The sequence below is a fragment of the Scatophagus argus genome, chromosome 8 (genome assembly GCF_020382885.2).
Source record: "Scatophagus argus isolate fScaArg1 chromosome 8, fScaArg1.pri, whole genome shotgun sequence".
Lineage (NCBI taxonomy): Eukaryota > Metazoa > Chordata > Actinopteri > Scatophagidae > Scatophagus > Scatophagus argus.
The window spans coordinates 11,263,983-11,289,153 of NC_058500.1; the positions used below are offsets into that span (position 1 = coordinate 11,263,983).

The 25,171-nt window shown below is 40.2% G+C and overlaps 2 protein-coding genes across 3 annotated transcripts in view; one reads left to right on the plus strand and one right to left on the minus strand.

Annotated features, from left to right (window-relative positions):
* The window catches only part of cacna2d3a (calcium channel, voltage-dependent, alpha 2/delta subunit 3a), a 106,677-nt gene that overhangs the window by 13,248 nt on the left and 68,258 nt on the right, over positions 1–25,171 (minus strand). For both annotated transcript variants that reach the window (XM_046396596.1, XM_046396595.1), the window contains 17 exons: positions 23,284–23,355; positions 22,567–22,647; positions 21,912–21,986; positions 20,206–20,289; positions 20,039–20,110; positions 19,318–19,379; positions 19,131–19,198; positions 17,590–17,635; positions 17,064–17,161; positions 16,834–16,927; positions 16,638–16,733; positions 16,375–16,496; positions 15,492–15,569; positions 2,464–2,525; positions 2,030–2,074; positions 1,852–1,914; positions 136–206 (listed from right to left, as the gene is read on the minus strand). In XM_046396596.1, coding sequence (XP_046252552.1) covers positions 136–206; positions 1,852–1,914; positions 2,030–2,074; positions 2,464–2,525; positions 15,492–15,569; positions 16,375–16,496; positions 16,638–16,733; positions 16,834–16,927; positions 17,064–17,161; positions 17,590–17,635; positions 19,131–19,198; positions 19,318–19,379; positions 20,039–20,110; positions 20,206–20,289; positions 21,912–21,986; positions 22,567–22,647; positions 23,284–23,355 — 1,289 coding nt within the window. The remainder of the gene's footprint in view (positions 1–135; positions 207–1,851; positions 1,915–2,029; positions 2,075–2,463; positions 2,526–15,491; positions 15,570–16,374; positions 16,497–16,637; positions 16,734–16,833; positions 16,928–17,063; positions 17,162–17,589; positions 17,636–19,130; positions 19,199–19,317; positions 19,380–20,038; positions 20,111–20,205; positions 20,290–21,911; positions 21,987–22,566; positions 22,648–23,283; positions 23,356–25,171) is intronic.
* Positions 6,972–11,931, plus strand: LOC124063196 (leucine-rich repeat and transmembrane domain-containing protein 1). The gene is made up of 4 exons (XM_046396597.1): positions 6,972–7,326; positions 9,020–9,404; positions 9,520–9,725; positions 11,041–11,931. Exons 1-4 carry the CDS (start codon positions 7,290–7,292, stop codon positions 11,556–11,558), a joined length of 1,146 nt encoding a protein of 381 aa, XP_046252553.1. The 5' UTR covers positions 6,972–7,289; the 3' UTR covers positions 11,559–11,931.

The window sequence follows — 25,171 nt, forward strand, 5'->3', positions numbered from 1 at the left end:
CTTGATTTTATGCACATACATTAAGGCACATGCATACACACACACACACACATATACACTCATACATACACATTTGCTGGCCTGTAGAAGTACACACTCATACACCCACACACATTTGCAGTTTCATATACCTACCTCTTGAAAGAGCCCATCTGTAGAAGCTTACTCATTACAGCTCCTTCCGCTTCTCCAAAAAATTTCCCCGTCTGAGGAACAAGGTATTGATTTTATTTAACAAAACAAGTCATAACAAAATGAAAATGTAAAAATAACATGCACTTAACAACTAGGTGTTTATAATACAAGAAGCTCTTTCAGGTACAAAAGTTGACACTTGCAAAGTCCAGATCAGACTGGATGAGAGAAGCCATCAATTACCAAATCCTAAAGCAAGTTATCTGCCTCACATTGCTAAATGGTTTGAGATGGTCCTTCTTTTTGTTCCACCAAATGGCCAAGCACCCGTGAGAAAAATCAGTACTAACTGCCTTTTTAGAGACAAACCTAAGAGAGTCACCACCAATACATAAAGCTTTTCTCATTTCCAAACGATATGACTCAGTGACACAAACACATAAGAAGCAGTTTTAAAGACCAACCACCTCATCTTTGGATTTAGCTGAGCCCCTCTGCACTCCTCTCCCTCCCCATATTTCCTGTCCACACCTGAAGAAGGACCCTGACGAAGGCCTCAAGGTGAAATGCGTCGTTCTACCAAATTTTTCCCTTCTTCATGCACCTTGGTAGTTGAGCTAGAAATCTCTGAACACAAGTTTCCTGAACACATGACATCTTCACATTGCTTGTTTTACCTGTCCATAACAATAATACAGATCTTAACAAGACGCTTGATGAACAGCTTGAATGATGAATCATCATCAAAATTGTAGCCCACTTTTTTTTTAAATATTCTGACTAATGGGATTCAAGGCCTCTGAGGCCTTACCTCCTGCCTGTCCAAACTGCTTCAAGGCAGGTAATGCCACAGGCACAAAGCTATCAAACCATTAGCATATAATAACCATATCAGACAGGAATGAGAGGTTCAGCTACATCCCGCATTCCTCCGCAACTCCTAATTTTCTTGATATCTGGAAGGCAGAGAATCCCACATTAGCTCGTGCCTGAAACATCCCAAAAAACTGCATGACATTGCCTTGTTGATCTTCCATCTCACCCCAACAGACCCTGTGAAAACCCCTCACACAATTATTAAAACATTTCTCTAGAGCACACTAATGTTACCTTGTTAAGTCAATGGCACTTTCACAACAATAATGAGATTAAAAACAAGTTGACAGGTGGGACCTGAAATGTTCTGTCACCTCCAAATTAAAATCAAAGAAAGAAAGAAGAGCCAGCAAGTGAGAGACATGTGAAAAGAACATGCAGAGGAAAGGAAGGGCAATGACAGCCAGCGGACTGGCTTCTAGATGAGCCAAAGTCAGAGTGACAGCATGTCTGGTGACAGCTAAGCACAGGGTATATGCTAGGGCAACACCATGTCTCCTTGAGAGCAGTCTAAACAACAATATGCATGAGATGCTGAAAAAATGTATAAAATAGGACAACAAATGTCAGAGGCATATAATATATGAGTGCATATTATGCACTACTAATTAAGATTTAAAGCTCATCCTTGGATGTCCACATTTTCATTAATCTACTCCCATGTAATCTTAAACTTAATTTTACATTCACACAAATAGTTTTCCGGTCTGTAAGTCTCTAAATTCAGCCCATTGTTGCTGGGATCAGAAGTAGAAATGAATTTGTTTATTATAACTATGACTAAAACTGTTCTACAATGTAATTTCTTGCATCATCTGGCTCTGTGTGTTGATGTCTTACCAAGGTATAGTCCTCTGCTACCAGGATGAAGCCATTGTTGTCAATGAGGTAGCAGTTAATGTTCTGTTAAATAGAAAACACTGTGTTAAAGCAGCTTTAACAGGTAAAAGTAAAAAAAAAAAAAAAAAAAAAAAAAAAAATCATTGATGTTTGATGAAGAAAAGGAAGGTTGACTGACCTCATCATCACAGCTTATGGAGCATTTCCCATCTAATGCTGCACACTGTAAGATAAAAAAAAAAGATATCTGCATACTGTTTCTGGGTGTCACACCAAACCTTCAGGCTGTTTAGCTGAGGACAGAGATGCTTTTTGTCATCTGAAAACCTCTACTGTCTTCCAAAATTTTTATTATAAACATATGGAATGACACAGATTGATGACCTTTGTGTGTTAAAAGTTTCAGCTAAAAAACTCCAAACTACTTTCATCCGTGAGTTGGTAAACATTTATCACATTTAGGGACATCTAAAATAATGGTTCATGTACGTAACTATGACAAAGCAATTGATTCTTCATGAAAAAGAAAATTTAGTATGAAAACTAAACCAAGTGGTTACAGATTTGAAAATCTTTTTTTTTCATGCAGGATATGTGTTAATGCATGTGTACCTGTCTGCTGGCTGTCCAAAATTTCTTCTGAAAGAACTCCAGTTTCATCTGGATGCCCACAGCTGAAAGAGGCACAACACAGTCACTGACACACACCAATGAGACGTGTGTGTTGAAGTGCAAGTGCAATGTAATCTGTATCACGACAGAAGTCATCCTACAGGCAAGAGAGAGATTAATACACAGAGTCAAAGTGCATCTTTCATTAACCCCAACTGAGCGAACAAAACTACTTCCATTGCAGCAAACCCCTGCTGGAAAAAATGAGCCAAAAGGGCAATTACACCCTGCATCATACATGTGTCAGCTTATTTTTCTGAAAGGACATGTGTGTGTATGTGCATAATGCTGTACCATCTGCACACATGTTCATAAATGCCACTAACCACATTCCAAATGCAGTTTCACATGATTCTAAACCAGACCTCTCGCTCTCTGTGCCCGCATGAAATCCATCCCATTCCTGTCTGCCTCCCTACTGTTATCTCAACAAGCATTTCCAGAGATGGTACATAGAGCTGCTCTCACTTCCATAAACCTCATCCTAGCATTGCCCTAAATGCACAGATCTGACCAGAATTCCTTGCCTGAAAAAAAAAAAACATTCATTAAGATTAAATGTGTCAGCTTTTATTCAGAGTTGGCTAAGGAAAGATTGACACATTCACCACAGGATTTAACTACTCTCCTCTCCTCCTCATCTCCCGCTACCCCCTGCTACTAAGACTCAGAGGATCCTGGATTTCTCTCAGCGGGGTTTTGCCATGCTTTTGGGCTCTGCTAGTCTTTCCAGGAGCAAAATGTAGAGCTTCATCCAAACACAGAGCAGCCACAGGTAGTAAACTAAATGGAGTATCTGGCATGTGGATGGATTAAACAGCTGGGACATTAAATCACATTATAAATTATAAATACATTTTGACTGTACAATATAGACATTTGTCAACTTACTCTAACAAGCTGATATAACCACATCATTAGATACTGGGGAATTGATAAAAATGTCAGTGCAACTATTGTACTGAACTACTGTCTATATGTTAGCTGTGTGAAGGTATTGCATGCAAAAGGAAAGTGCAAAAAATTTTAATGCAAGGTGCGTAATGCATACATTTTCAAGACAGAGACAGAATCAGCACTGGACACTTTAAATACAACACACTTCATGAAAAAAAAAAAAATAGCAGCATAATATAAAAGAAAGTGAAATAGATACATGAAAAAATAAGTGTTCCAGCACATTGTGGAAAGCTGCCTCCACACTGCAACAAAATAAAATTAATGGTGAAAGTTGTGTAATTTATAATGGTCCAAGACCAACCCCTGCATTAAAAAATGCATTAAAAGTAGAATTAAACTGTCCTTTTTGATTAAGCCTGTAGTTAGGGCTGGCCTAGGCTCACCCCTAGATGTGCTACTATAGACTTAGACGGCTGGGGGACTTTCCATGATACACTGAGCTGCTCTCCCTTCCTCTTCCTCTGCTTCTGTACACATTCATGTCCCATTAACACATTACTAAGCTGGCCTCTTTCCCAGAGCCTTTGTGTATTCTCATCTGGTTGGACCTACTGCCGTGGCCCTGCTACACACCAAATGCTAACACTATTATTAGTCTTACTTCCATATTATTATTATTATTGTTATTGTTATTATTATTGTTGTTGTTATTTGGGAATGTAACTTTTATTGTGATTTGGCACTATAAAAATAAACGGAATGCTAGCCTCAGTGCTAAATGAATATTACTAAAATATAGAATAAGTATTATACTGTGGGTCTTTAGCATTCAACAGTCTTTGTCGAAACAGTAATGTAAACTGACATTAGTTTAAAGCACAACACAAAGTTTTCACATAGGCACATTTATGTGACTGCATTGTTTCTATGATAAAGTGATTCAGTGCACAGTAAAGTGAGTGTGCTTGTAGACGGGATCCAAATAAGGCAGTATCTTAAAAAACAAAATACAAAAAGCTTAACTGAATGGGAGGGCATAAGGAGAGCATCATCAGAGAGAAATATTCCATTGGCTTGCACTTCTTTTAGTGTGATTGGGCATTTGCGTGATTGTTTAAATGCAGTGGGGTGCTGCTGTGGCCTGTTTTAGCCCTTGCGCAGAGGAACAGGTGCAGATTATCCCATCATAAGCTTTGCCAGATCCTTTCAGCAGCCCACCATTTCTACACCCACATGGAAAACCCAAGAGGCGAGGCTAATTTAAGATGCTGGGCAACAGCAGTGGAAACACACATGGTATAAAACCAGGGAGACCATAGATCATAAAGCCAATAAAAGATACGGGATCATCTACTCTAAAAAGCTTTAACAACAATGGAAATAGTGACTGAGAAGGAAAAAAATAAGGTCTAATTAAGTTGTCACACAAAAATTGTGATTCCTGTAACATGAAGTATTAAAATAATTTGAAGATGTAAGACACGAAAACCTCAACTTATCTGAAAAATGATCTAGTTAATTTATATGAAATTGTAGTATGAATAAAAAATATTTAAAATACAGTTACCTTCATAGGATAGCAAATCTATTCAGCAAAGGAAAAAAATCATGGAAACATAAATCCAACAAGAGCAGTACATGGGGTTCACTCTGTGTAATTGTATTAGAGGTTGAAAGTGTACTGATGTTGGCTTCCCCCTGGAAATCAGCTCAAAAAAAAAAAGACAAAAGCCCAAATCTGTCTCACTAATGCTTGGGAATTTTCTGTACTAAGGGGGAACATTTAATTTCCCTTAGTATGGTTTAAGAACTTTGGGCTGTTTATGCCCTGAGCGGGTTTATAAATCCAAAGACGAAGAGACATAAAATCCTCTCCAAATCCACTACCACCACCACCAGTCTCCTATCAGTACAGTCCAGGCTGGGAAAAATGACACCTGGTATCCTACAGGTAACTGGGATTGTAACAAGAATTGCATAACAGTATACACCTATCAGCTCAAGTGTCTCTGTGTAGGTGCATGCTCATGTATGCACTGTAGTAGATTAAAGCTAGGTTAAAAGTTAACAGCTAGGTTAAAGGTTACAGCTAGGTATATATATATACTGTATATAAGCCATAAGATTGAAAAGATCATATGCAAATCATGCAAAACATCTTTGTAGTTTGCCCTTAAGGCCCATTAAATGCACCACAGGAGAGATGCATGGTTGTAAAATATGAGAATCTGCAGAGAAGGAATAGTAGGACGTGTTTTTTTTTTCTCTGTATATTTTTTTTGCTTTTCTTGTTTGGAATTTGATGCTTAACATTGTTGGATGTTGCTCCACAAACACAACAGACTGTCTGTACCAATCAACCATATGGGCTTTTAGCAAATCCAAAGGTGTCATCACACATTTGAAGATGTATTTGTCTGTGAAGGTGTACATGACCACTCAAGTGTGCCTGTGAGAGTGGATGCAAGTGTGTGTGTTCTCAAGTGCATCCCCCTGTGTGTGCAATTTTTTATTTTTTTTTTTGCATGTTTTTCAAAGCATCTTCACGTGTGTGTTAATTGCTCAAGGCCAATATCTCCACACAGTCACACAGTTACCATAATGAATTAATTAAACATAAACTGGAGACACACACTGACTTAAATTTCTACTGTATATGACAGAATGAAAATAATTGTCATGCCCTTCAGCAGAGGAAAAGATATAAATATAGACGGACAGGCAGGCACATGCAAGAGAGCATTCTACAAGCCAAGGTCAGATTGTAAGCTTAATTATATTCATAGTTAAAAATGATTTGATCATTAATCTCTTCCTGTCTCCTCCTTTGTTGAAAAAAAAATCCATGTAAATTTACTGCAACAGCTTAATATCCTGCTGTGAGCGTGTGTGCATGTGTATATGTGCATTCGTGCATTTTGTGTTGCTGTGCTGGGGGCGTGTTCTGCCAGCCCTTCTGCCCACGGCTCATGCGTAATATCATCAGAGTATGCCACAGCAAGGGGCATCCTCTCACTGTGTTCACTGTGTGCCGAAGCATCGGAATATTTCTGTAGACACAACGCAATGTAGATCTAATTTTGTACTGGTCAGTTCTTGCCAGAGCAATAGGAGGTAACATGAATGTCAACGTACGTGCATACACTATGATTTAAGAGGCACAGCTGTCTGCTGGGAGATGACACACTGTCACGCTCACAAATACAACTGGGGACAGGGGAGAGTGAGCGAGCATAACAGAAAGACAAAGAGAGAGAGAGAAACACACACACACACACACACAGAGGTCAGAGTGTTGATTTGGATTCAACAGAGAAGCAGAAATGAAGCTAATCAAGCAAAAGAAAAGGGAAAGAAAACAAAGGCAAAGGACAACATGAAGAAGAGAGGTGGAGAAACAGTGATAATGATAGAGAGAGAGAGAGAGAGAGAGAGAGAGAGAGAGAGAGCGAAAGAGACAGAGAGAGAGAGAGAGAGCGAGAGAGAGAGAGAGAGAGAGAGAGAGAGAGAGAGAGAGAGAGCGAAAGAGACAGAGAGAGAGAGAGAGAGAGAGAGAGAGAGAGAGAGAGAGAGAGAGGCAGGGCTCCCCAACTCCAGTGATTCCCAGACTGGCTGGCTGACAGTAAGCTCTGCGCTCTGATCTGCCCGCTCTGATGGGGTTTCATGCCCATGCAGACTGTGTTGGGGATCCTGAGGGCACCAAAGGTTTCTGCTGCTAAGCTCAGCCTTTCTAAGTCCTACCTATTGAAGATATCAGCCTACAGAGATGAGAATCAGGACGGCTAATCTCAGCCTAATTGATGGCTAATGGATCATCAACCAATGACAGTCAATAGAATCCAAAAAGGAAGCTAAAAGAAGATTAAATGCAAGAAGCCCAAGGACGACTGGCAGATATGAGAGGTAGGAACTCCATCATAAGAAAGAATACAACATAAACATATTTGTATGTGTGTGTATATGTGTGCACTTGTTAATGTACATTGCAAGGTGGGCTGCTTTCAGCTGTTAGGCCTAGTATGTTGTGTAAACTGTTGTATAACTGAGTGGTGCAGCACAAACAGCAGCATTACATTCACACTTTTATGCTTATAGGTATACATTAGCATTGCCTCTTAGTGTTTCATTTTGCAAATAGCTATTGACCTTAGCACTGGGCTGATTTAAAGTGCTACTTGTTGTGGGTTGTGTGCATGTCATTGCAATTTTATCTATGTGTACTTTGGGCTGGAGGGACACATCAGAGCAAAGAGCCATTCTCCTGTGCTGACCTCATTCCAGAGCTGCTGTTCCAATGCTCCACTGGGCTGATACTGATTATGTGTGTACATGTATGTTTATGAGTAATTTTACACATGTGCACACATGCATTCTTGCACACGCACACTCTTATTTAACTACCAAAGCTGCAATTAACTCAGGGCTTTGCAATAAAGCACATCTCAACCCAGCTATGTCCTGATGGGTTGTGTTGAAGCCTGCAACATAATATCATAACAACAACAATGCCGCTGTACCAGACTAACACCTGAGATTAGACCAGGGAACAACAACACCTGTAAATCACAATCCACTGCAAGTCCACCGGCAATGCAAAGATAAAATAATGATTAAATGCTTGTAAATGGCACACTGTCACTCTAATTAGTAGACTAGAGTTACAGGAGTGTTTATTCAAAGGACAGGCATGCAATGTTACAACGGTTTTAGTAAGTGATACTGGTGATTAACGGCTTAATCTTAAACAATTAAATCATGTTGTCCCAGTCCAATCAAAAATCCTCAGTGGCTTTTTGATTATTACAGTTAGTAACTGTACAATGTTTCCTAATAGGATTGTGGAAACAAGTTTTAGTGATGAGATTGCCTCACAGCTGCCACCTCACAACGACATAATTTAGGCAAAGATTGGGAATGGGAGATGGCGCCTGAGAAAATTAGATAATTCCAATATGAGAAAATACTGAGCTTTCCCAATTTAAAAAATGGCTACTAAACTGCTCAGAAGGATATTTTAGCTGTCATGCTTATAGAGGACATGAACATAATTCAGCTAGTTTATCTGTTCAGGATCTATGAGTGTAACTTGGGAGCTAGTTGCATGCACCCTCCTGGGTCTGAGATTCATTTCATCAAGCCTCAAGCTAGTCCAGCCAGTGCTATAAATACTGCTGTAATGCTCCACAAGAAGTGGACATGTGAAGTCATCTCAAAGGGAATCAGACACCCAGTATCTGCTGTGTATGGATTTGTGTGTGGGTGGAGTGTGGGTTAAGGGTTACGAGGCTTTGGTGAAGTCACTAAGAGCCACTGTCTAAGGGAGGGTGGGAGGTGGGAGTTGGCATATTAGTAACAAGTTTACTTTCTTGTTTATCAGACAAAAAACAGGACTATGAGCAAAAGCTTTCTTTCGCAATGCCTTCATTTTCAATTGTATTTATATCTAACATTCATTTTTTATGCCAAACCAAACTATCAATCATAAATTTATTTGACCACAAGCTGCTAAATAAAACTTTGCTTTTTCATATTTAGGGGCAAACACACAGACATACGTTTAGATTCCTAATCAAATACTGTGTCCATGTCTCTGCAGTGGTACTGGTGTTTGCCTTCCTCTCCCTCCTGTCTTTGTCACACGCCTGTCCAAAGGAGTGTAGCTGCAACAGCAACACCAAAGTGGTAGACTGCCGGGGACGAGGCCTATATGACATACCCCGACGACTGCACCCAGACACCCAAGAACTGTATCTTCAAGATAACCGAATCAGGGGGCTGGGATCAATGGCTTTCAGAGAAATACCCCTCGTCCGCATTCTTGATCTAACTAATAACTCTATAACATCTGTGTCACCAACTGCTCTGCTGGGTCTCAGAACTCTACAGCGCCTAAGCTTGGCCTACAACAGCCTGAGAGAGCTTGACAAGCGGTTGCTTGGACCCATCCGCTCACTTTCACACCTTGACCTCTCACACAACAGGTTAAATACCAAAAGTGGAACAAATCAAATTTGTAATGCATCTTTTGTTGAATAATAAACACTGAAAACTTGTAACTCACTGTATCTTGTTTCCTTGCCATGTCCCTTCCTGCAGCCTTTGGGGCTTCCCTGGAGCCCTGGGGGACAGTTTGAGGAACCTTAGCCACTTGGGGCTAGCGCACAACAGGCTAACACGATTGGACCGCTCTCTGTTGGAGGCCCTGACCCGCCTGGATAGTCTCACGCTACGAGGCAATCCCTGGAAGTGTGACTGCCAGCTCATAGGCCTCAAACTCTGGCTGGAGACATACCTCTTTAAAGGTTAGACCACTAGTAGCTCTAGGCTGTACCTGGGAAATGTCTCTAATGTTTTCAAAATGCATCCATCTTAATGCTTTTTCTGCTGGGCAAGGTTTGAAATTATGGTAATATTACGTATGTATATATGGTAATACTAACCTTAAACACAAGGAAATGTCCTCAAACCACTATCATACTAGAGCAGAAATGGCTGAACTATGTGAGCAGTTTACACAATGAGAGAAGAGCCTCTTTTAGGGATTAGATTAGACACACCCCAAATGCATAAAATGTTTATATATTTTGTCTCTGGAGAGATTGACACAGTGGAGTTGAGATCAGGCTAAAAGCACTGTCCAATCATTAAAGATGTTGGAATGCGCACGTGTGTGTGTGTGTGTGATGTTGTTTGTTGTGTAGCTGTGGTAAGAACTTAGGCTGTTTTGGCTTTTATACTACGATGAACACTTCGCAAGCACTATGCACTGTAACCATATTAGATAATGTTGCAGCCACAATTTACAACATTTGCATTTTCTACTGGTCTAACCTTTGTTTTACCTTAGCATAAAGTGCCAGCGGCAATAAATAATCTCATGAATAATGTTGTGACACTGGGCACTCAACAGCAGCCCCTGTCACTATGGCTCGACAGCCAGGTTATACGCATATACGTACACTCTGGCGTGTGTATGTATATGTGTGATTAAGAGTTTAACTGCAAACTTCATTATTTTCCATGCTAGACCAACCCCAGTAAGCATTAGATAACAAAATAACCACTGTACGGTGAAAGCAGGGCTCACTTGGAGTTGGCTGGCCCGCCTACGTGCTGATGTTACCCTGACACAGCTCTTGTCTTAAAGGATGAAAATTCTAATTACTGCAAAACAGAACAATGGACCCAGATACAAGGCTGTGTGCTTAATAGAAAGCCACTGGTTAGTTAGGCAGGCAGAAAGGAAGTGTGTGACCAAACACGCTTGACATGAATACTGTGAGAGACAAATAATAAGTAATAATAATACAGTTTTCTCCAACAGACTCATGCATTTGGCTCCAGCGATTGAGTGGTAAATCCCATCACACTTGCTAATATGACCCATTAATGTAAGCCATTATACCCTGGATTAATACATATTTAGGTAATGGGCTGGTTAGGACTCAGCTATCATGATTATGATTGTATCCTCTTCTGTAGTAAGCTGCCAAAAAGCAAATGGGCAATTAACAGCATGCGATGTGCTTCTAACACACAACAACTGACTCATGCACGCATCCTTAATCCTTCCTGTCACTGTTTTGACTGTCGTTACCCTCCCTCTCTGATCCCAAGGTGGAGTGGTGGATGAGGTGATTTGTTCACAGCCAGAAGAAATGAGGGATAGAGACCTGCAGAAAGTCCCCTACCAGCTCTTCCACGCCTGCATGACCACAAGCTACCATTACCTCTTTGCTAACATACACCACCTGGAGTCTGAGAGGTTACTGCGAGGCCACACCCATGGCAACCATGCCCATCCCTCTAGCCACGCCCTCCACGTCCCCATGGCAATGGGGGAGGGTTTTGGTGGAGGAGGAGGAGGAGGAGGGAGCCTGCCAGAGTGTGAAAATAAGCAGAGGCAGCGGCCTGTCAACTTGCGCCACGCAATTGCCACAGTGATCATCACCGGTGTAGTGTGTGGGATCGTGTGTCTGATGATGCTGGCTGCAGCAGTGTATGGCTGCGCCTACGCTGCTATCATGGCCAAATATCAGCGGGAGCTAAAGAAGAACGAGGAGTTGGCAGCAGCGCAGGGGGCAGATCATGCCACAGCAGATGAGAAGGAACCACTGGAGAATGCTATCGCCTAGGAGATGATAACATGAAGCCTGGACTTAAAACCTGGGCCTCAACCCTTTAACCCAACTGTCTCCGGACGCCATGTGCGTGTTAGTGCGTGTGTTTGTGAGGAACAAGAAACAGAGAGTGAGATTCTTTATGTGTGTGTGTTCACCTCCTTTCTAAGACTTGGGTAGCTAAATTCTACATATATTTGACTATGCACTGATGAGAAGAGCATCTTCTGCTGTTTGTGGGTTCGACGGACAGGCCAAAGAATCCAAAAAGAATCACTTTTATTTTGTCTGAGAAATGCATATCACAGAATTTAATGAAAATGCTATATATTTATAATTGTGTATTTACAGGTATAATAACTCTCGTATTAAAAAAATGGATTTCAGAGTTTGGTTGTTCATAATCTTGAGTCTGATTTTGAGGTAATTTTGGAAACTCATAGTAGGCAGCTGCTGTCAGTTCAGTTCTGTTCTAGGTTGTTTGTATCATTGCCATGAGAGAATGACAAGAGTGGGTGTTTGTGTCAGTGTTTCAATCGTGTTCATGAGTGTGAGTGTGTGTGTGGAGATGTATACTGTATGCACATATTTAGAGAATTTCAGTTTGTGCCTAATATTGATTTAGTTTTAAGGAAGACATATGATTTCCTCAAAGATATTTTTTGAAGACTGAAGCGAAAATGGGAAATTCATTGAAGCAATAATGAAACAAACTAAAATGAAAACAACAGCAAAACCTGGACTCATCCTTGTTGTTTTTCTATAACTTTACAGGTTCATAAGTCTGAATTATCATGCTGCAGCACCCACACATTCACAAACTTTTAGATCTATAGTTTTTTGAGATCAGTTAGGTCTTCTATGTGAGTTAATGCTGATCACATAATGGTGATAATGTCCTTCAGTGTGTATTATATAAAATAAAAAGGGAACATTTGACCTGATTGCTGTATATATAGTGGCAAATAGTGGGAGAAGGCATGCATCCTTAAATGGAGGCGGTATCTTTAAAAGAGGGGTTTTTTACTGTTTCAGTGTACTTTTCTTTGTTCACCATTTGATTATGTAATGAAACATTACCATTTATAGTAAACTAGGCCTTGTGCCAACTTGGTTTAACATCAAAATCAGAACTAAATAATAACTCTGCTTAATACTCATTTCTGCAAACCAAGTCACATTTTCTGTAACTACCTACAATCTTTAGTGAAAAGAATGTCACAGACAGTAATACAAAATTCTCAGAAAATGACAGGAAAATACCCTTCATTTTAGGTGTTAAAATGGTGATATAAGAAATAAGACGACGGTGCATGGCTGTTTTTGTCCCTCTCAGTTTAATGTGCTGCTGGCATAGTAACATTTCTTTATTTCTTCTTTGATCATTGGAGTTTCTGTTAAGTCATTGTTGCATCAAATTACCTGACGAGAGAAAATGGTGAAGTACATGCATATTTCTATGAAAATACTGTGGATTATACTTGGATTTAATAATTTTCTACTTGTGAGAGAGAAATTATTTAAGGATACAGCCCAACGCTCTTTATCTTCTTCTGATAGAGCTCATTTCGATCACTGAAACCCTTAAGTATTATATAGCAATATATCAGGTCATTGGTAAATCAGTCATCTCTTTGAATTTTAATACATGTAAAATGTCACATAGAGGATATTTGGGAAATGTTTTTAGATTACATTAAAAATGTACAAGCATTGATCTTTATTGTCTACATATCAATAATTTGCCATCAGCAGTGATTTTAGCTTACTCAGTGCACGCATATAAATGTATACGGATGCCTTTGGCCTTAACGCCTGACCTGAGTTCCATGGCTCTGTATGTTACCACAGCAGACTCACGTGGCTCAGGATGTGACCGCAAACACTGACGCATGCAAACACACACAGACAGACACACTGGCACACACGTGTGTGTGTGTGTGTGTGTCTACGCACACGGTAACATTGTGACTCAAGTGATGTCTGCAGGGCCTGTGGTGTGTGATGTCATCAGCCTGTCCTGTTAAGTTAGTGTATTTAGCGTATTCACAAGTCTACAGCTCAGTGGAGCGCAGGGCAGTGAAAACTGGCCCTAACCGGCCCACGCTAAATTTGCATTCTAGCCTACATCTCTCCTCCCATCTGACTCTCTTATATAAAATCATCCTTACAGACATCCTCCAATCTGACAGCATGATCGCATCTCTCTATATCAGCATCCATTGTAATAAGAGGGTATTCATAAATCCTTGTTCCTGATTAGTCATTTGGATTGCTGCTTAACAGGATTTCAGAGAATGATGCTATCATAATGTGGAGCTCTGCATGCATCCAATGCTGGTAATAGGTACATCAACTGAGTATTCCTCCGTATGCTTCAAACAATAAAGATCAAGTCAGCAGGGTCCAACTATACTGTGGGCTGGTGTAAACTGTGGGCTGCTTGTGTACTGCTCTGCTAGGAGCCTGATGCATGCTCTGTATGCATGTGTGCTGTGGCACAACACAGACTCTCCCATCTCTATCCTTCTGCTTCAGTGGTTTCCTCCAGGCCAAGAGTACCCACAATGCAATGCTTTCATGTCAACGCATTCAGGCACCGTGAAATTATTTTCTTTTTCTCTGCCCTTTTATTTCATGTCTTATTCTGTCACTGCATTTCCAAAAGATTTTCCTCTTTCTCCTTTCTTCAGTTTTCTTCTGTCCCCCATCCAAATCTGTTTCTGTGATTGCTGTACTGATACTAATGGTCCTCATCTGTTGATAGGAGAGCTTAGACAGATAATCATCAGAAAAAAAGGTTTTAATATGAGGCAAAAGCTGTGCACATCGGTCCTTGCCAACTATGATGGGCGGTGGAAAGGATTACCACACTCCACATACTGTACTGTTTTTAAACAGAATAACTTGCTCACATAAGACATTTGTACTGTGCGACCGCTAAAACTATCCATGTAAAACAGGACCTACAAAATGTCTGCAGAGGATAAACATAAAGAAAGCTGAAGGCACCTTACTGCAAGCACAGCTGCACGAACAGGACTGAGCCCAGAACATGTTTTTTTTTTAACTATCTGCATGTTTGTATTTTGCTGTTTGCCGTACGTGTGTCTGACAGTCTCATAAAGATGATCATGTCTGTAAACAAGGCGCTCACAATTTTTTTTATGTTAATTACTTGCAAACAAAAATATAGCTCTATCTTCTCACTTGTCATCCCTATCTGTTACAGTACCACAGGAAGAATAATATACGAGTTACATTCACACAAACAAAGCAGTGACTTGAAGTTATCGTATCATTTTGGGGAGGGGTGGGTTATGAATGATGTCATATCACAACTTTCCTAAAGATAAAAGCCCAACTATTGTGAAACCATAGGTCTATCTATCCATATATCTATCTATCCTCCATCTTCCCCCTTTTTAACCCATTTTTTACTTTAACATGTAGTTCTTTAACTGTGTAACCGAGCTGATGGCAAACATAACAAGGGCTGAACTTCATACAATCAACTTACTGATTGCACCAAGTTCCATTATATGGGTGTGACATTGTGGGGCTTCTGAGTCATCAGGGCCCGAGATGAAGCCCGCCATAATGAAATTTTCTAGGCCACGATATGTTTTAAATAAGCACTGACGCAAAAAAAAACCCAACAAAAAAAAATGTTTGTGTTGAAACCGGCCTGCGTTCTGTCCTGTGCTGCACTCTGTACTTCTTTTGAGCATATGTTCATGCAGGGACAAGCACATAGACGAAAAAAGCAGCACAGTCAGTATACGTGGGCAGTGAATGTTTGAACTCAAAAGCAAAAAAAGAAGCAGAGGTAGACATCTGTAGACCAGGAAAATAACATCCAAATAATACTGCAAGACAGGGACTATAGCAGTCTCTGTCAATGCAGAAGTGTGCGAGAAAGAGAAAGCCACTTGAGTCCCCACTTACCCGCAGCTATGGGTGATTTCCTCTCATCAAGAAGCTGAATGGCAGTGCTGGCCAACACAACACTCTTATTTTCTGATCCTAAGCCACACACATAAAAGCACACACAAACATAACACGCACAAGCACACGCACAAATTTCATATTAGAGTCATAATTCCTTATATTAGTTCTGAACTGACCACTGGGTGACTGGAGAGAGAAACATCGAACATACCACAGAGTACTAATCCAAGGCTACAGCTAACTGAGAGGAAGGGTGCATCCAAGGCAAGTCCAGTGAGTAAATAAGAGGCTTTCAGATCACTTGTATTAGCTGGCACTAATGGAAAGCCTGAGGCTGCGGACGGATGAGAACATATTCTCCCTTTGGAGGAGAAACCCTTTCTTAGAGACATTGTTAAACCATATCTGCATGAGGTGCATGTGTGCGTGTGTGTGTGTTCTGGCCAAGTCACTATGGAAAGGGCTAAACCTCTTCCTAACATATCTTATTTCAACCCACAGCAATCAGTCCTATCCACAAGAACACAGCCCAGAATTAATAAGGGGGGGGGGGTGTAAGAGATGCATGATGAGAGAAAACGACCAAATATGGATGAAGGGGGAAAGAGGGGATGGAGGAAATTTGAAAAAAGGTACAGAGTATAAAGTTTTATTTGTACATTAAAACAAATTTCACTTTCTTTTGAATTATGTGTGTCTCATAACACTAGCATTTTAAGTGAACTTCCAGACCACTGGTGGTTCATTTCACAATATCAGCCTGTTAAAAGCTGCTGTGGGGAACTAAAGAAAACAATTTAAAAGTACTGAGTAACTTCTCCTTAAACATGTGACATTGTGGGGCGAGTGTATTCATTATGCTTTGAGATTTAAAACTAACCTGTGTTGAAAGGTAGAGAGTAGACAAAAGTACCAGGAACTTGTTCTGCTGCTCTCTTGTACCACAGGGGAAAGTGATCTGCGTTGAACACCCCCTCTTTGTCTTCAGCTGTCAGGAAGTCTCTTGAAGCAGACAGGAAACAGTTGATGATGATACTGAGCATGCACACACAACACATAATACATAATCCACTGGAATAATAAACAGAATATCCAAATGTACCCACATAGTACATACAGACTGAATACGCTCAGCAAACTTACTGGTTTGTTAGCTCGTCAGGCACTACAAACAGGTTAATTCTGGACAGGCCTGTTCTTGTGCCCAGGTAGGCTATCTCCACACCTTTATCGGAGTTCCTGTGCAGTATGTAAAATGCAGGGTTCAGTTTGAGGTGAATCTCGAATGAAGCATTTTCAATAAGAGTATGGAAAAAGAAGATTTGAGTGAATGACACACTCAGACTTATTGAGCACGAGACTCGTCCAGTAGGCCTCCAAAGGGGCAGTCACCACCGCGTCAAAGAGAACCTCCTGAATCAAATCCTTGTCACCTAAGAAGGCAAATAGATATATTCTTTTACACAAACCAGACATAATATAAGAATTAGCCACTGATCACGAGAAATATTTAATTCTGTGAAAACAGAGAGGAATGGAATGGTTTTGTAGATGAGTTTGTTCACTAACATTGTAGGTGGGGTTCGTGTCCACTGAGGTAGAGTTTGATTGCCTCTATCTGGGACAAATAGCGGTGTTCTGGGTGCTCGTCTGTGTTGCAGTATGTCCTGGAATATAACAAGAATGGACAACAAGGACGCTGGTTACAGTAACATGCAACAAGGTCAAAACTGGTACCAGTTATTTGAGTTTTTAGAAGGTTATGATGATTAGGATCGCAATCACAACTTGAGTACTATCATATAGTCCAGTTGCTTGCATCTCAAGGCATTTGTGATGAATAAAACGCAAAGTAAAACAAAGAAGTTTTTCCCATTTACAAACATTAGTTTGAAAAGCATTTACTGTAATTTGTTTAGATATTGTTTCCTAATCCTGGTGACCACAAATCATCAAATGACACAAACCATCAAACCATCATCAAGTCCTGCAGATCTCAAAGCTGTTTTGTAACTGTTGCATTGTAGTAAGATTATAGATCTTGAGCATGACGTTGTCAAAACGGAAACATACAGCAGTGTCAGAATACTCTTACCACTCATCTGCCAGCGCTACGTCAGGATGCTCCAAGTCATGAAGCCCTGTGACAAAATAAGAACAACATATCTCAAACTAAATAAGCAAAAGCACTTAATATGAACTCATAATAATAGCGGAAGGCACCAAGCCCTAAATGTGCACACTCTTGAACACACACACACCATGGGTGAAAAATGTGTTTTTTGAGTGGATGTGACAGGACTGATTAGATCAGGAAGAGCCAAGTCATGCTCAGAGGGCTTCACATGATGGACATGTTTAGAGAAACACACAGACAAGGACACACACACACACATACACACTACCGCTGCATGAATATTAACATGCATGAGGCTGGATGTGAGAATAGACACACATACACAGAGGGGCACACATGGGCACAGGCCCACATACGCACTGTCAAAACATTAACAAGTACAACACACCTGAGGAACTACTAGAGAAATATTTAACTTCCTGTCCAATTGTGGCTTTCAAGTTCATTATCACCACATTACTACTGAGTAGCACTGGTGTATGCACAAGTGTGTGTGTGTGTATGAGAGAGAGAGACAGCAAGAAAGAACAAGAAGTTTTGAGGTATTTATATATGACTATATGACTTTCCATTTCATGCTACTTTATACTTGCTGGACTTTGGGATGCTGTGTGAAATGTTTTAATTTGTTAATCCTTTTTGACAAATACTCAATAGATAATAAAAAGACAACATTGTTTAATGTGTTATCCATTCACCTTTATTGATTTTTGTAAAGATAAGCTTATATTGAATTTGATGCCAGAAGCATGTTTTTTGGAACTGGGGATGTACATATGATCAACATTGAAAATATGATGCATTGTTAATCAAACTGTCGAGCAGTATATTAAATAGATAAGATTTCAATCTGAGAAGGAAATCAGTAATATGAAATCATGAAATTATATTGTAATATCTGAAAGAATAGTTTTTTTCATGAAAAGGTCACTATAGAGTCAATATGTGGTCACTTTAGCTGATGCATCTTCAACAAAACTCTGAATCCACGTTCTTCATTTCAAATGTCTACTGAAAGTCATCAAAAAAAAAAAAACAAAGAGAGAAAAAAATGACACAACAAACAAGATAAGTACTATGGAGAAGTCAAAGAATATTGTGCTTGCCACGCTCTACAGCTTTAATTAAACTAACCAACAATGTTCAGGAATAAATTAATTAATTAATGACTAAAATCAGTGACAGCAGTTCATTAATCAAGCATTCTGCAATTACAGAGCTGCTTGTCCAAAGGAAATTGAATACTACAAAACAAGTGTACGAAACAAATATTTCTAGCAAGTGGTCTAGGTTGTGTTGATAATACTTCAGTATTTTTACCTCACTGAAATTTTGACAGCAGGACTTTTACTTGAAGTATTATAATATGCAGTGTATACAGTATTTTGTATGGTATTATATGCACAATGTGCCTTCTTCTTTCTTCAGTAAAGTAAAGTAGACACTGCAAACACTGCAGCTGAGTGAAGACGTGTAAGCGAAAAGAGAGGATTTCCTACCTTCCTCCACTGTGACATTCCCTCTGAAGAAAAACTTCCCGTGGCCTCTGGACAGAGCTACCCCTAGGCTGAAAACAAGAACAAATATTTTCTAAAATGACAACTCGCCACGTCTTTGCTGTGCAAAGAAAACTGGCAATACCTATGACCTGTTCACTGCTCACAGAAACATCTCCCGTTGTCTTACCTGAAAGGAGTCCCCTTGATGTCTGTGTAGTAGTAATCATTATGCAACACCAGCACACGTTTCTAAAATAAGAGATTAATACATTTCATTATACGCTACAGTAAAGAGTAGAGAGTGCGATGGCTGTTATCTGATGTGATTTCCTGCAGTCTGGCTCCATCTAGTGGTACAGAGAGTACATGCTGTGGTTGGCAGTCTGCCACATGACCTGTTACTCTGCAGATGGTAGTGTTTTCTGCTGCATATTTCAATAAGGATTGTGAAAATGAATGTGTGTGTGTATGTTTGACTATGTGTGTATGTGTGCAGTTATGTATTTGCATATTGTATGCTTAATAATCAGGCTAACATATAATTCTCTTCACTAAGCTTTCAAAATGCAAAGTGCACACAAACGCACACCTGAATGTCTCTCTCGCTCTCTCAAATAGACAAGCAGTAAAAGAAAATCACTGGGCTGCTGTCTCTTCCGTATTCAGCAACATGTGTTTAGTGGAGATAAGGGGCTCGCTTGCTCACACACACACCCATGCATGCAGAGCAAACAAAATCTGAAACAAAATCCCAAAGTCAATCCTGTACCTCACTGTGCCAAGTGTAACCACCCCTTGGCAGAGTGAATTCTCCCTGCCGAGTATTTTCTCTGGCACACCCTTGGGGACCATCACAAAAGTGCTTGTTTTTGTTTTTTTGTGCATTTTCTGAATTTCAGATTTCTCACCCCTTTGTCAACACTCTTCTTCACCTCCATGGAGAAGGTCCCCGTCTTCCTGTTGACCATGGCATTTCGCAGCTTAAAACACAAAACGCACACCAAAATTCATACAGATTTTCACTGAGAGGTGTACTGTGAAGATACTTAATGTAGCTTTACTGCAACTGTCTCACCGTGTCATCCTTATCCTCCCATTCCACCTCGGACAGATCCACACTGCTGTAGTTTGGCTTCCTTCGCTTCTTGCCATCTCCGTACTGGACACAGAGTCCCATGTAAACAGAAATGCAAGCACAGACAGAAATATTGAAGAAAGTTCAACACAAAGAGAATACTGTGTCTTATTGGGCTGCAACTACTGATTATTTTCACCACCAATTAATCTCTTTTTTTTAATTCTGTATCATCATCATCATCATCATGTCTTTAAATTGACAAAAAAACAATACTGACAAATCACAAATGATAGCCAACATAATTATTTTACTTTCTGTCAGGACAAGGAACAGGAAACAGGAGATAGTTAGCTTAGCATGAAGACTGGAAGGGTAGAGAAACAGCGAGCCTGAGCATTAATCAGTAGGTTGGTGGTTCAATTCCCAGTTAGATCCCCGGATCTGGCTTCTAAAGTGTTCCTGGACAAGATACTGAACCCCAAAACGCAGCTGATGACTGTTCCATCGACTATGAGTGCAAATGTGAATGAGAAGAGCATATCACTTTCTGTCCAAAGTGGCACCCATTAGATGTCACCAGTGTATGGATATGTGTGTGAATGGGTGGATGTGGCAAGTTTTGTAAAGTGCTTTGCTACACTAGAAAAGTGCTTTACAAATGTAAATCTATTTGCTATTGACACTTTACATCTCATATGTTGAAAAAACATATGCAGAAAATACGTGATTTTGCAGAGAGTAACGTGGTGTAAATATTTACTGGAGGGCAGCACTGACATCCCAGAATCTTAACATCACACGTGGCCCCAAACTAAGCTAGGCTAACTCAGAGGTAGCATAATAGACAGATTTGACAGTGGAATTGAGTGTTCTAGAAATATATGACATGGAATAAGTGTATTCCCTCTGACAACTTGTTTGATAATGACATAAAATAAACTTAAATGGCCAAAGTATTAAGTTTATTAACGTATTCTATATGTTTTTGTGCATCTAAGGCATGTTGTACTTGTGAGGCCTCCTCTCCCTTAATCTGTCAGTGAGGACAGCCTCCCACCCCTCATTAGTTGTTAACCACTGCTCATTAACATCTTTAATTAGACAGCTATTAAACCATCTGTCTGTCTGCGTGGCAACTCTTCTCCTTCACGTCTGTTCTCCTCTCATCCCTGCTTATCTCTCCATTTTCATCCAATGTTGCACCCCACTTTGTCCTCCAGCACTTATTCTCAGGTTAAAGCAGGTTCCTTGCTCTCCACAATCTCCCTCCCCTCCCTTTCTGTACTCTCTCCCCTCATCCTCCTGTGAAAAGAGTGAGTGAGTACAATAGAGTTAATCACAGCCATTCAGAAGCTGTATGTCTGTCTATTCACAGCACAGCGGAGGCCTGGAACACATTCTCCTCATCTTCATATCACCATGCAAGCCAACACGCACGCACGGCACGGCACGGCACAGCACACCGAGCACCCACACAACTGCACACCAATTTTCTATGTCATTTCGCACCTTGACATAACAGTGAAATCAGTAATTGACTTGACATGAACTCAAAAGTAAGTATTCCTCAGTCGCGTGTACAAAATAAATTAATACATTTGAACTTCCATCTCTGCGCTCTAAAAGGGATTGTTATGATAATGAAGTTCATACTTAGTTCACTTGTTACAGAAAATTTGAATTGTGCTAGAGGTAATACTCACAAGTGGCCGTAGATCTGGATGGGTGAGTATGTAGCCATTGTTGGTGATTGCAAAGGCGTAGCCATGAATGCCCAGCTAGGAGAATACACACACATATATACACATACACATACACACACACACACACACACACAAACACACACCAAATGACTGCATGACAAATCTGCACCTAATTGTAAATCTGGGCTAATCAAGCGCTTTGTAATTTTTTACTGGCATAATTTTTGTGGTGGAACTCACAGAACTGCACAGTATAAGAGTATGGTGTCATTCATCCACCACTGGGCAAATAACACACTTCTAAACGACAAACTCTTACTTCCAGTCAATCAAGCTTCAGATCTACAAGTAAAAGAGTTCAGCGCAGGGGATGTGGCGGGGGACACCATCAGAGGGCATTATCATACATAATGTTTCATTTTCCTGTTATTATTGCACTTGAGGAAGGAGAAAAGCCGTGAATAATCAGTGTCAAAACTTAAACAAAACCTCTGATTTATCTGCTTCTGGGTTTGCCATTCAATTACTGCACTGTGGAATTAGACTGGCGTACGATATAAAAACTTTAACTTGTTTTAGCTTCGTACTCACGAATGTCAGAAGATGTATTGCATATAGCCATTGGCCATAGGCGTAATTAAATGATGAGTGGTACCTTATATTTGGGGATGGTCTTGAGGAGCTCGGAGACAGGCACGTCTGTCCCAACCACCCCAAGTAAGATGCCACGATTTCTCTGAAAGTACACACAATATTTTTAAGTTGCATCTGAAAGGTTCAAGGATTCAAGGAGCTTTATTGTTATTTCACACATGTAGAAACATGAGGTGGAACGAAATTAGTTTCCCTGGTCCCAGTATAAGCCCAATAACCTACAAAATACGTAAATATTATAAATATATAAACAGAAATATATAAATATAAAAACAACCAGAATAAAAAAAATATAAACAGTGACAGAGATGACAACAATATGTACAGCGGTATTGTGCAAATCAGAAGAATAGTGCAAAGTTCTGTGCAAGACGGCTGCGTTGTGCAGGTTACTTACATAACAAAGTTTTTCACAGATCCACTGTTAATGATATTGGATAAAAAGTGTATCTACAATATATATTCAATTAGTTATGCTCTACTGTATCCTAATTTACAGACTCTGATCAAACTGAAATTAGTATCTATCAAATGCAAATGCCATTATTTTTGCAATTTGTCTCCATTGTCAGAAACCCTAATTCCTTGTGAGTTACGCAATAATTCATTCCAGTTTTTCAATTAAACTGCAAATTTGTTGGAGAATACAATTTAGGGAAACATAATGGTAGTGACAGCAAATGTGCTATCGGTTGTATAGGAGCGTACGTGCACTTACAGTCTCGTTCTTGGTGCTGAACACTGGCATTGCCACTGTGGTCATTAGAACCGGACCTTGACCGTCCTCCAGCTGAGTGAGTCACGAGAGAAGAACAGCGAAAGATCGCAAATGAGAGGGCGAAGAAGAGAAAGAAGGAGGGAAAAGAGGAAAGCTAATGATGAAATATTACACAGAAGAAACGCAACTGCACGACACATTGCATGGCATCATGCGCATTATATGAATCATCTTGTTTAGTGACAGTCAGTGACTGATTATCTCAAGCTGCATGACACTTGTTCCTTAAGCAGAGAACCTGATAGGAATTCCGGAGCAGGCCTAGTCACATTATCTTCTTAAGGGACCAACAAAACTTTGATGACATGTTTTATTCATGTTTATTATTTCCCTTAAAATGTGTTCAATCACAGCCTTCCTTTGATCTCGTGCAGAATAAGCTTATCCAAAGGCAGTGCTTCTGGTGTGGATCTGGGTATCTTTCCTCCCTGAAGACTGCTCGAATAATTATGATATTTATCTATCCAGTGGCTGTCTGTATCTGACGATGATCCATTAAATATGAAAGCTTGACTCTGTTATAAAGACACCAGAGGAAGGCTTCCTACTCGGCAAAACGTGCTCTGACCTTGTTCACTCAGAAATGTCAAAACTGTCTAAACGTCAGTCACTCACGCAGTTTATCTTCAAGTCACCACAAGTAATTGGCCTATTAAGAGCAATACAAATCCTGGAACAAATTATGTTAAAATAGACGGGGTGGCAAAAAACAGAAATCTTGTTGCACATGAGCTGTTTCTGCTGCAACAATCAATAGTTTTATGTATTATGTAAGATTCTGTTGGATTGACTTAAATATCAGATGACAGTAATTTTTCTGAAGGAACTATTCCATTTAACCAATCCTCTTAACTGAGCATTACATGCCCAGTGTACACAATCTTTCCTCCAGCAATGCCCCCACCCCCTTTACCTCCAGTAATAACAGATAATGACAGGAAACTAGCATCCATTCTGTCTCCCTCAGACACCGAGGAAAAGGGAATTGGTGACCTGAGCTCAGGCAGTAATAGCAATCCAGGATGCAGTATTAGACATCAAAGGGAGAACAAAGCACACTTAAGTACAGCTGCTGTAACAATGGACAGGCTTGCTGCTGGAGAAAGAGATCGATCAAAGGACAGGGAAACTGAGCAGAGGCTCCTCTAAAAATACAAAATCTATTTCCAAGCTCAGATCTGTTGGATCATATATCAATGGTCTGTAAACGTATGGACTGACATTTATTGCGTGTACCCATGAACTGTTGTTCAGCAGCCTGATCAAATGAGTACTCTTTGCACTCCCACACTAATTTAAAAGTTTCATTTTTGGTGTATGTACATTTGATGAAAATCAAGCTTGTCCAGCTGCTCTGGGAAACGACATACTATAATTAAGGAGATAACAAAAGCTGCATGAAAGATAGCCAGCAGCTGCCTCTGTTGGATCCAGCAGTACAGCTACAGAGGATTCCCATGTGCCCTATCCAGAGGAGAAAAGACCTTTAAACCTGTGCTCCATTATCCTAACCTGGGTGAGGAAAGAAGCACTTCCTTGAACTCTAAGTAAGTTTCCTACAACATGAGTCCCTAAGGCAGTGCTCTGTATCTAGAATTTGACTTATCATTCATAACCTGCAACCTCTAATGCAAGGTCAGAACTCAACACACACTTGGTCCAAATCTGCATCACCATTGCTTCTTTATCAGTATCAGTCAGAGCAAATGAGGTGTGTAAGGCCTTTCACCTGCTGTGGGGCAGAGAGTGAAAAGGAACCTCTTTGGGCTCTAATACACTTGCACCCCGCTGACACAAATACTCACACACTTACAGCCCCAGCGGGTTT